A 12,124-nucleotide genomic window follows, 5' to 3' on the forward strand; every position below is an offset into this window, starting at 1 on the left:
TGGTAGATACCATTTCAATCGTTTGCCATTTGGTATTTCCAGTGCACCGGAGCATTTCCAAAACATGGTGGTGACGGAAGTGACAGCCGGCCTCGCGGGAGTCGTGTGCCACATGGACGACATCCCTGTCTGGGGATCTACGAGAGAGGAGCACGACATGAGACTCCACGCTGTCCTCGTCCGTGCAGAGAAGGCGGGCGTCACCCTGAACATGTCAAAATGTGAGTTTGGCAAAAGAGCAGTGAAATTATTAGGACTCATTGTGTCATCTGAAGGCATGAGTCCTGACCCTGACAAATATAGTGCGGCGCAGAATATGAAAGAGCCAAGCACCGTGAGTGAGCTTAGGAGCTTCTTAGGAATGGTGAACCAGCTGGGGAAATTCAGCCCAAACCTCTCTGAAAAAAAGACAAACCACTGAAAGACTTGCTTTCAAATAAAAACGTGGTACTGAGGGCACGAGCAACAAAACACGTTTAGCAGTTTAAAAGGAGAACTGTCATCCGCTCCAGTACTGCAGCTTTACGACCCAAACAAACCCCAAAAGATCTCCACAGATGCCTCTTCATACGGGTTGGGGGCAGTCTTACTACAGAAAGACAATGATGTGTGGTCACCAGTCGTGTGTGCCTCACGATCATTGACAGCCACAGAGCAGCGCTACGCTCATCTGGAAAAAGAAGCGCTGGCGCTCACCTGGGCCTGTGAAAGATTCAGTGACTTTATTCTAGGGCTACACTTTGAGCCTGAGACCGACCATAAGCCACTTGTGAGCCTACTTGGAGGGCAAGCCTTGGATTTGCTTCCACCGCGGATACAGAGATTCCGCATGCGCCTGATGAGGTATTCTTACACTATAAGGCACATTCCAGGCAAAAGCCTCACCACAGCCGACAAGCTGTCACGGGTACCGCTGGCAGGCAGCGTGATGCCCAGAGACAATGACCTTATGGAGGACACCAATATTTACGTGGATGCAGTGCTGGAGGGCCTTCCTACTAGCAGCAAATACCTTGCAGATCTCCGCGAGCAGCTACAGTCTGAAGTTCTGTGCAGAGGGCTGGCCTGACAGGAACCAGCTGCAGGGAGTGGTAAAACACTACTGGTCAGAAAGAGCAGTTTTGAGTGTACACAATGGACTACTACTGCGAGGCACAAGGTTGGTCATACCTGCAAACATGCGAAATGCAGTTTTGGACAAAATACACGAGGGTCACCAAGGGGTAGTTAAGTGCTGAGAACGTGTCCGACAAGCAGTGTGGTGGCCAGGCTTAAGTAATCAGATCCGTGAACTTGTCCTTAAGTGCAGGCTGTGCATACAGGAGAGAGTTAATGTGAGGGAACCTCTTGTGCCCATACGTTTACCTGAGAGGCCATGGCAGAACGTAGGAGCTGATTTGTTCACACTAAAAGACAAAAACTATCTGTTGGTAGTAGATTATTTCTCGAGATATGTCGAGATTGCTCAATTCAGCCCAACTCGTTCAGCCAATGTGATTGTGCATTTAAAGTCAATATTTGCACGCCATGGAATACCTGAAGCATTGATTACCGATAATGGCCCACGATTTGCATGTCAAGAAATGAAAGACTTTGCAAAGGACTACTGTTTTGAGCATGTCACCAGTAGTCCCAGGTACCCGCAGAGCAACGGCGAGGTGGAGAGAGGCGTCCAGACCATCAAAAATCTCCTCAAGAAAGCCAGCGATCCATACAAGGCATTGCTGGCATGCAGAACAACAGCACTGGTGAATGGCTACAGCCCGGCTCAACTTCTCATCATACATCGTACATCATCAGTGGACCCCAAGGGACAATCAGAAGGAACTGCGGTCATCTTGTGCCGATCCCCCAAACAGAGACTCAAATCGACGCAAAACAGATCCAGTCCACCCCTATAGAGGCTGTTTCTGAGCCAAGCACACCCCATACAGCAGGTGTGGTTAGAACCTGGTCTGTAGAGAAGTGATTAAACCGAAAAGACTTGATCTGTGAAGCTGATTGTTTGGAAAGGGAAAAGTTGTATTTCGAAACGCTAAGTTTCATTTTTGAGAATAGCATGTTTAAAAGGACAAGGTTTAACTCGTGTTAAGAGTGTAAGAGAAACTGTTTATGAAAATACCAAAGTTTATGTTTCCTGAAATGCTGGGGTATGTCTGTATTGAAAAAAAATATTATGCAGTTATGTTTTGTTTGAAGAGCAAACGAATGTACCAGCCTAACTTCAGTAAGGGGGATGTGGTGTAATCGATACTGATGTACATCATGCGCCACTAGGTGGCAGTACTTACCCACTCAACGGGAAGTGTGTGGCATGTAAAACAGCACGAGAGTAAGCTGTATTAAAGAAAGATTGTTGTTGCTCCATGTTATCGCTTGAGTGGGAGTTTTATTCAAGAGCCCAACACAACATCAGATATGATCTTATCAAAGCACAGATCTTGGTAATGATACAGAAACAGTTCTACAGTATGACGCAGTGGCCTTCTTCATCTGTAAATGCAAGACGTTTGGAATCAAAAGGATTATTCATGGCCAAACCTCAGTGGCCACACGACCAGCTTAAGTGACTGAAGTAGAAGAGCCTGTAGGTCTGGATCAGGGTGGAAGGGCAAAGTGAACCAGGTAGTAATTCTGATGAGCATTACTCTGTGGCAAGAGGACAACCTTCCAGAAAGACATCTATTTCTGCAACACCAGTCAGGCCTGGTCACTCCTCAGTAAAAAGCACATTACAGCCCACCAGGAGTTTTGCAAAAAGGCACCTGAAGGACTCTCAGGACATGGTCTGAGGGAACTAAGGCCTATGCTGTGACTACAGTGGAGGATGGTGGGGACAGCATCACATGGAGCCATGACAGAGACGCAGCTATCAAACTAGCAGGCGATGTGATGTTACACACCACAACAGCAGATGCAAGGACTCCCGTAGCCTGAACAACCTTACCCTTTAGTGATCGCTTGTCCCCCTGATGTTCTTAACAACTTTGTTATGAGTGATGAATATTTTGATTAGGCAAACATGACAAAATGGACGTGTGTGTGACCTGTAACAATAATCTGTTTAAAAGCACTGAAGGCCTCCGATTCACTGAGCTGAGTTTGTATCTGAGACACATCTCATGCCCTGTGTCTGCTGCAACAACAAACAAAGGCAGGTCCTTCTCCACCTCACCTATTCTCATTTGCTTTTAAGGAGACTTCTTCTGTCCATTGTTGAACGTTTTGCTAACTAATCATCACTAGATCAGCAGCACAAACACTGTTCAGTTCAGTTTGTTGAACCATGAGCTCAGATGCTGATATTAGGTTGGACGTACCAGAGGGATGATCGGCTGTGCTGATATGATTCGGGTAGTTTGGTCAGACACAGATGGGAGTGTGTCACGTGTGACCAGGCCTGTCATAAGCAGATGCATGAGTAAAGCTAAACAATTATCTTATGAGACCTGGGGCTATTCAAAAATAATAATAATAATGGATTGGATTCATATAGCGCTTTTCAAGGCACCCAAAGCGCTTTACAATGCCACTATTCATTCACTCTCACATTCACACACTGGTGGAGGCAGCTACAGGTGTAGCCACAGCTGCCCTGGGGCAGACTGACAGAAGCCAGGCTGCCATATCGTGCCATCGGCCCCTCTGGCCAACACCAGTAGGCAAGTAGGGTAAAGTGTCTTGCCCAAGGACACAACGACCAGGACAGAGAGCCCAGGGATCGAACCGGGATTGAACCTGCGATTCCCAACCCCCTGAGCCACGGTCACCTAAAAAAAACATCTGGAGCTCAAACCTTTAGAGCACCTGTCACCTTTCTAACTCCAATCCAGCAAACAGCAAACGTCCTGAAAAGCAACTTCACACCTATAGGACCGCTTCCAGTGCACAAACTGGAATCAGTTTTCATCTCAGGACCTAGAAGAATACCAGTCACCTTTTTTTCCAAGCTCCTTAAATTCACAAAACTACTGTACTCGTGTACATCAGATGACATGTCGACAATGTCACCATCATTAAAGACATCTGTCATGCTCCCTGTGTCTGCCTGGCCAGCCCCCCGAGGCTACATGTTGATTGTGTTCATCTGGACGTAGCGTTTTGTGGGAGAAACGTTTCGTCACTCATCCAAGTGACTTCTTCAGTCAGACTGAAGAAGTCACTTGGATGAGTGACGAAGGTCACACGTGTCCACTGTACCTTTGGGCCTCTGACTACCAAATGAGAATCTTTTAAATACATCAGCGTACTTAAGTATAGTTGTCAGCCATGTACATCCACGTGTGTCAGCTGTTTCCCCATGTGTTCCCACTTCCCCTGATCACCTCCTGCGTATTTAAGTCCTCTGTTTTTTGTGTTTCATTGTCAGGTCGTCTGTTATTCTTGCCACAGTTTTCATAGTTTCTCATTGCATTCACACTTTTCTTCATAGTTTGTCTAGTTTTCATGGTTTTTGCTGCTTTCAGCCAAAATAAAGCCTCGCCTTTTGTTCACCTGCAACTCTTCTCTCAGTATCTGCTTCTGGGTCCTGCTCACAACACATCGGCGTACCCCGCCGTGACAATGCCACCTGTGCAACAAGTCTAATCGTGAAATTTCCTTATTACTAAATATTCAGCAGACAATTGTTAGTGGTATTATAACACACTGGATGTCAACAACTCAGCCACAGCAGGGTCAGTGGATGCTGAGGTGCATAGTCTGCAGAGGTTGCCAACTTTCTGCAGAGTCAATCACTACAGACCTCCAAACTTAGCTTCTGAACAGTGCACAGAGAGCCTCGTGGAATGAGTTTTCATGGCCAATCATCTGCATCCAAGCCTTGAATCACCAAGAATGATGCAAAATGTTGGATGCAGAAGTGGAGACATGTTCTCTGGAGTGAGTAATGATGCTTCTTTGACTGGAAAGCCGATAGATGAGTCTGGGTTTGACAGTTGCTGAGAGAAAGGCGCATGTCTAACTGCACTGTGCCAAGTGTAAAGTTTGGTGGAGAGGTGATTATGGTCTGGTGTCATTTTTAGTGAGTTGAGCTCAGGCCATTAGTTCCTGTGAAACCTGCTATTAACGCTTCATGCGCCTCACTTTGTGGGAACAGTTTGGTGACGGCCTCTTCCTGTTCCAGTGACCACCATTGCACAAAGCAAGGTCATAAAGATCACAGGGATGACCGAGCCTGTAGTGGAAGAACTGCAGAGGCCTGCAGAGTCCCCCCCTCAACCCGACAGCACATCTTTGGGATGAATTAGGGCTGGAGACTGCAAGTCAGGTCATCCAGTGTCTGAGCTCACAAAATGTGCTTCTGGAAGAGTGGTCAAATATTTCCATAAACACACACACTAATCCTCGTGGAAAAGCTTCCTAGAAGGGTTCAAGCTGCAAAAGGTGGACCAGCATCATATGAAACCCTGTTGGTTAAGAATGGGATGTCACTCAAGCTCAAACGCGTTTGAAGGACAACAAGCGAATACGTTTGGCAACATGGTGAATGTAGAAACATATAAATACAGATAGTGATGTTTGATGAATTTTACCTAAAACTGTGCTGTGATGGAGATGATTGTGTGGCAGAACTTACGTGTGTCAAACGACTGTGTTAAACAGTGTTCCCTTTTATTATTCCAGGCAAAAGTGATATCAGTTTGAAATTAGCTTACCTAGAGATAAACCATTAGTACATAAAATCAGATAAAAGCAGATCCTACAAGCCAAGTGAAAAGCAGTCGTTTCCATCATAACAAGAAAGCGAGTAAGCGACTGTTGGGTAAATTGCATTGGCTACAATCAAAGGAGCTTGCAAAGAAAAGCGTCTGGACTTCTTTAAGTTACTTGAAGACGTTTCACCTCTCATCCGAGAAGCTTCTTCAGTTCTAAGGTCAAATGGTGGAGAGTCCCAGATTTAAACTCAGTGGGAGTTTCCCCCCACAGAGGGACAAAAGGACCCCTGATGATCCTCTAATCGCCTGAGCCAAGGTGTGAAACTGGGTGTGGGTCCCAATCAGCCAGAGTTTCGGGTGAGCTCATTGTGAAACCTGGCCCCACCTTATCAACCTTGGAGTCATGTTTGACCAGGACATGTCCTTCAACGCACATATTAAACAAATATGTCAGACCGCTTTCTTCCATTTGTGCAGCATCTCTAAAGTTAGAAATATCCTGTCTCTGAGTGACTTGCTGCTGTATAAATAAAATTGACTTGAAAGTTTGTTAAAATTGTTTTATGTATTACAATGATCCTACACAGCAAATTCAAAAGTGTTAAATGTTTTGGTGTTAATAGTCTTCTTGCAAAAGTAGAGTTAATTTTACTCTAAGCAGAGTCACATTCTTTTAATGTAACTCTGAGGTGTAAAATGATAGTAGTTAAAATCGAGTGTTAAAAATGAGTGTTTCTCTGTCAAATCTGGAGGTGTTACAATGGAAACATTAACTCTTGACCTCTTAACTCTGAACTCCTACAGGGGCTATGACACCAACAGAGTAAATTCACAGACTCCGCCCCCAGCACGGCTCCAATCGAAGCTGAAGTGAAGCCGTTTCAGAACATTTTGCTCTACATATTTGAGTTGTTTGCCATGCTTGGTAAGTCATGTTTTCAAAGATTGTTTCAATTATTTCTATTAGCTTTTACTTCTGTGGCTCTTTGGAGTTGAGACAAAGCTGTGTGAAAGGCATTAGCCATGTTGCTCGCTGATAGCATAATATTCTGTTTTAGCTAGCTGAAAGGTATTGTTTGCGGGCAAATACCACAGCCTTGAAAAAAAGCTTGCATGTGAATTTTCAGTCAAACTTTTGGTCAAATACACCTAAAACAATGTGTAGAATGTGAAATGTTGGTATAATGGTGCTACTTGAAGCCTGAAAACGATCGCCCATAAAAAAAACAACGAGCAAACAGCAGTAGCAGACGTCCTGACTGGATTCTACGTTAGCATAGATCCCTCCAGAGTTTTGTGCACACGGTTTAGGTAAAAATGAAAAAGGTTGAGGTTTTACATTTAGTTCAGTATTACCTGTTGTCTGTGTCCTTGTCTTTTGGGAAAATACTTTACACAAGTAATGGCTCAAAGAGGATTCCTTTTTTTTTTACTGTGCTGCAATTGTTTACTGGATTATTTGTGCCGTTAATTAGTGTCAACTAATTTTTATTCAATCTCCACACAGGATATGCTTGTGAAGATGGAATATGGGGGAGAGCAGAAGTGCGTTGAAGTTCCACAAAGTGATGAATGAAGGACATGCATATTGTATTGAAGAAATAAGTGATGAGAATGCTGTTATTTGCATTTACCATGTCAGACCTTTTGATAAACAAAATTCTAATGAAAGTGAGAACATGTACACTGTTACATCTTTCAGAAAATGTTTTGAAATTGTGGTGCACAGTTCAGAATAAATGTTTTTCAAAAACCATTGCATCTTTTTAGTAAATGTTTATTTCCAAAAGAAATTTCTAGAAGTTCAGAACAGTAAAATTCCCACTTTTTAGAGTGAATTAGAAGATAACTCTTACGTAGTTAAACTAAAATACTCTTTGAGAGTTAATATATAAACTCTTAACACCAAGTGTTAAATTATCAACTCCAGACAGATTTGGTGTTTAACACTAAATCAGAGTTAACGTACCAACTCTCCAAAAAGAGTTAAATTAACACTCTGGTGTGGACCCATATAGACACTTTAATAGTGTTGAAATCAAATCCGACAGTGTTAATTTGGACATGCTGGATTTGCTGTGTATGAATAGTTTCCCAGTTCGTAGATCTTAGTTTCAGTGTTTTTGTATTTCTTTTCAGGTTTCAGAGTGACAGCATTAAAGCCGTCACCTTTGATTCATTTCATTATGTTGTTGTCTGCGAGTCCTGCACTTGGGCCCTATTCTGCTTGCCACACACCACACCCTGACATTAAATGTGTCATTACTTCTCAACACTAAAGTTGTTGTTGTTTTTCACTAGTTTCACTAGTTTGGCCCACTTCAGATCAAAGCAGGCTGTTTGTGTCCACAGTGTAAAATTAGTTTGACATTTCTTGCTTCTGGAGTTCTGGAGACTTTGTGTCTTTGTTGAGTTAAAGTAGCCCAACATTTTATTAAAAAAAACTTCATTTCATTCATTTTTTAATTTGCATGAACTCAAATTTCAAATTAGGAATTAAAATACTGAATTGAGAGTCTTACTGCTTTTCACAGTTTATTTAGTCTGTTGTGCTTTCCCTCACACAGCTCTGTTGTCCTTATCGAGTGTTATCTGGTCTCGATTGATGTTTGCAGTCTCTCTGGTTTAGATAAGTGTCACATGCCTAGCACAGCTTGGAGCATGTGCCTGTCATCCCGTTTTGGTTATTATTCACTGCATCAGTAGTTTTTATGACTTACGGTCCTTTCTGAAGTGTTTTTGTATTTTTCACATACAGAGGCAAACACAGCTGCTTTAATGCTTTTCTCAAGGAATTTAATTGCTAGTGAAATTTGAGAGACTTTGATTTCTTGGTAGATTGTTAGTATTAATCCTCCTAGCATGTCTGACTTTTTAAATAAAAAATGTTCCCATGTCAACTGCTTGCAAAAGCTTTGCTGGAGGGTTTTCCTAGTTTACTAAAAATGTCCTTCTAATTTGTGCTTACCGGGGTCGTTATAGTAATGCTGAGACTCTAAACCCAGGAAAGCAATCTACACACACACACGGGGAAGATCTGACCCTGTCCTAAAACAACAGAAGTAATGGCAAAGAAGTGCAAAAGGTAACTTGTTAAATTTCAACATTTCTCTTTTCCAATTATGAGTTCGATTGGATGAAATAAGTAATGAAAATGAAGTTTAATGGTTTTATTGATTTTACAAAATATTTGGGTAATGTCATTACAGTTTGTGAAAGTAAAACCTAAACAAAGAGCACGGTATCTAACACGGCTACATAATTCAATTATGAATTCAAATTAATTATTGTGGCTGAGGTTTTCTTTTTGTTTGTTTGTTCTACTTTGTACAGCACTTTGGTCAACCTGTTGTTTTTAAATGTGCTTATAAATAAATTGAAATTGATTGATGATCGAAGAAGAGCATTTTGGAAAAGCTAAAAATGAACTTTGGATAAAGTGTTGTATTAGTTATGATAAACACACAGGTGGTTACAACAAAATCAAAAATGACTGGAGCCTCTCTCTCATCCTGCATTCAGCTGCATTCTGCTTAGTCTGCACCCCTCCACGTACTCAGCTCTTCAGGCCCGAAAGCCATCTGATTCGTCTGCTCCAGATTTACTCGCCCAGAGTGTCGTTCCCACAGTCTGGACTCTCTGCTCGGTTCAACTGGAGTTCCTCTGCTGCTGTGTGCAGCAAGCAACCGTCTGTTCTCTGTGTGTCCACAATGTACTCAATATTACATCTGCCACCTGCTCAGTCCGCCATAATTATTCATCTCTCTACGGTCTCTTAGCTGCTACTTACAACAGATGGCTGCTATCGTCAGGTAATAGCTCATGTTACCATGTGTGCTAGCAGGTTAACATTTATGGCAACTGTTTAATACTTCAGTGTTTTTGAAACAGGAGCCTTACTGACCTTTTCAACCTAAAGTTCTGTGTAGTGTTAACTAAAATTGAATGAATGTTAAATACTCAGCAGTTGGTGAGGTGTGAAGTTGTGTGTCAGCTGGAGGAGTCACAGTTGGTACTGAAAGGGTTGAAAATGAGTTTCTAATCACTGTGGTAATCTTAGTGGTTACCACGGTGAAAAGGTGTGTTTTAGCTAAAACTACAGTCCCTTAGCTAACACTGTTCAAGTAGTTTTAGTACCTGACAGTGTGGCCAGCTAAACCTGAAATAAATAAAATAAAATAAATAATGGGCTAAAAATACTAAATGAATTTCCACGTGTCATGAAAAAAGTTTCCAGGAGGAGTCAAAAATGAATGCAGACTTTATGTCTTCTTCTATATTTGTCTTCTAAAAATGATTTTCATGTAGGACTAATCTGCCAAAAGCAAAAAGTGGTAATGCTGTTCTGGATGTGTGTTGTCCTACAAACACACCTAACGTGTACTTTTAGTTCTGTTTAAGCACTAAAACAGCATGAAGACTTGTGTTGTACTCGAAGAACACTGTTCGGCCTTTGCATGTTTTAAAAAGGACAGAAATTGGCACATATAACCTTCATAATTCTGCAATTCTTTGTCTCAAACCTTATTTCTACTATGCCTTCTGTTCTAATGTAACCTAGAGCTTGCACCAACATGCAGGTACAAAAGTACAGTAAGCCGAATTCTTCTGAATCCTTCCTAGGGCGATCGTGGCTCAAGAGTTGGGTGTTCGTCTTGTAATCGGAAGGTTGCCGGTTTGAGCCCCGGCTCAGACAGTCTCGGTCGTTGTGTCCTTGGGCAAGACACTTCACCTACCGCCTACTGGTGTTGGCCAGAGGGGCCGATGGCGCGATATGGCAGCCTCGCTTCTGTCAGTCTGCCCCAGGGCAGCTGTGGCTACACCTGTAGCTGCCTCCACCAGTGTGTGAATGTGAGAGTGAATGAATAGTGGCATTGTAAAGCGCTTTGAAGGCCCCGAAAAGCGCTATATAAATCCAATCCATTATTATTAATCCAACACCACAAAAAAAAATTTCTTTTAACTTTCGGGCAAATTTCAGAGATATCTAGCGGTATCGCAGTTAATGAGTGCAGTAGAGTTCGTGTGTGCCAGGAGGCTGGATTTTAGAACAAAACCAGCTTTTCAAGGAACAGCAATAGAGGTAAAGTCACAGGATTAAGAAATGTGTAATGCAAAGCAGGTGATTGTTCACGGTCACAGTAAACACTGCCCCTCTTCTTTCAACTACAACCAAAATTATGAGCACATGATGACTGTGATTACAGGGGGTAGGGCGGGGTGGAAGGTTCACTGAGGACAAATGCACTCAAAGATTAACAGTCTCACTGTGTGGTGGTTCCTATAAATGCAGAAGAAATACTGACAGTTCTCTTTTACTGACACGATAAGTATATACGCCGTGCACTGCAGATCACAGAGTTTATTTTGGAAAGCATGTTGTCTTAAACGGTCTCTCATCTTCTCTTTCCTCTTTGCCTTCATTCTTGACGTCTGTCTTGTCTCACATGTGGAACCTGTTTGACTTGGTGTTCCCTTTCTGTTACTCCTCTTCTTTCCCTCTCTCTAGCATCGATTTCTTTCTTAGTGAATTGACTTAGAGCTAATTGCTTCCAGCAGGCTTTTCTCCAACTGTGTCACGCTGCTCTCCATCATGTGATGATACGATGTGGGTTTGTTACTGGGGGCAAACAGACTGCTCATTGGAGAAAAAGCCTGGAATACTTCAGTCTGTGGTTAAGAGCCTGTTTGACCACATCTGCTGCGAAGGAGATGAGATTCTTTGCAGTGTAGAGAAATCATATTTTTCTTTTTACTTTTTGGGACCAGCTGACACGTTTCTTAAATGGCTGAGGAGGTTTTAATTCCACCGTCGGGGAAAATCACTTCGGTAAGTCCAGACAGACGGGCACTAAACAGAAGCAGAACTATCAACTGACTGATCCCATCCTGTGCTGGACATTAATTATAGCAGCTAATAGCATTTAATACCGAGAAGAGGCCTCTGCTTTCTTATTTATAATTTATTTAGTGTTATTATTTAAGTGAGGTTGAAAGTTGAAACAAATTTATTGCGTAAAAAGAAATCGCTATTTTTTTTTAAATAAATGACACAAGATTTACTCATTTTTGGAAACTGAGTAAACAAAATAATGTTTTCAGTGGGTCGAGCTTAATAACTGAACAGAAAGCATTCTGAATTTAATTTGTCGCGTACATTCGTAAAAAATCAATGAAAACTCTCAGCTGTAAGAATCTGTTTTTAATTTTATTTCTATATTACACCAAATAAAGCTTTAGGGACCCAAACACAGACAAAGGAAAATCAGGATTTTTGACCAAAAGCGAACCATTTATTATGGCTGGTGGTCATAATTCAAACATTGTCATCGTCCTTACAAATGTGGCTGTATTTAAAGGGAAATAAGCAGGTTTTTGAAACATGTGTTTTATTGCCAAGAGCTATTGTTACAACAAGATAATTAACTAAACACAAATTCCTTTACTTTTTGTGTTAAGTTTATATA

General features: G+C 42.1%; 1 protein-coding gene and 1 long non-coding RNA gene across 2 annotated transcripts in view; both read left to right on the forward strand.

Moving 5' to 3' along the window:
• The first annotated feature begins 6,285 nt into the window (after positions 1 to 6,285).
• LOC146560555 (uncharacterized) lies at positions 6,286 to 7,226 on the forward strand. Its single transcript, XR_014888016.1, has 2 exons — positions 6,286 to 6,582; positions 7,165 to 7,226. It is a non-coding gene; the product is annotated as an uncharacterized LOC146560555 (long non-coding RNA).
• Positions 7,227 to 10,996: 3,770 nt separating this feature from the next.
• The window catches only part of slc2a15a (solute carrier family 2 member 15a), a 39,171-nt gene continuing 38,043 nt past the window's right edge, over positions 10,997 to 12,124 (forward strand). The window contains exon 1 of the mRNA XM_085295925.1: positions 10,997 to 11,487. Within this exon, the coding sequence (XP_085152051.1) occupies positions 11,443 to 11,487 (45 nt within the window). The 5' untranslated portion in view covers positions 10,997 to 11,442. The remainder of the gene's footprint in view (positions 11,488 to 12,124) is intronic.

This window comes from Mchenga conophoros, linkage group LG13 (assembly GCF_057382185.1).
Source record: "Mchenga conophoros isolate Kocher_MC1m ecotype Shallow Benthic linkage group LG13, M_conophoros_male_GT1.1, whole genome shotgun sequence".
NCBI classification, from domain to species: domain Eukaryota; kingdom Metazoa; phylum Chordata; class Actinopteri; order Cichliformes; family Cichlidae; genus Mchenga; species Mchenga conophoros.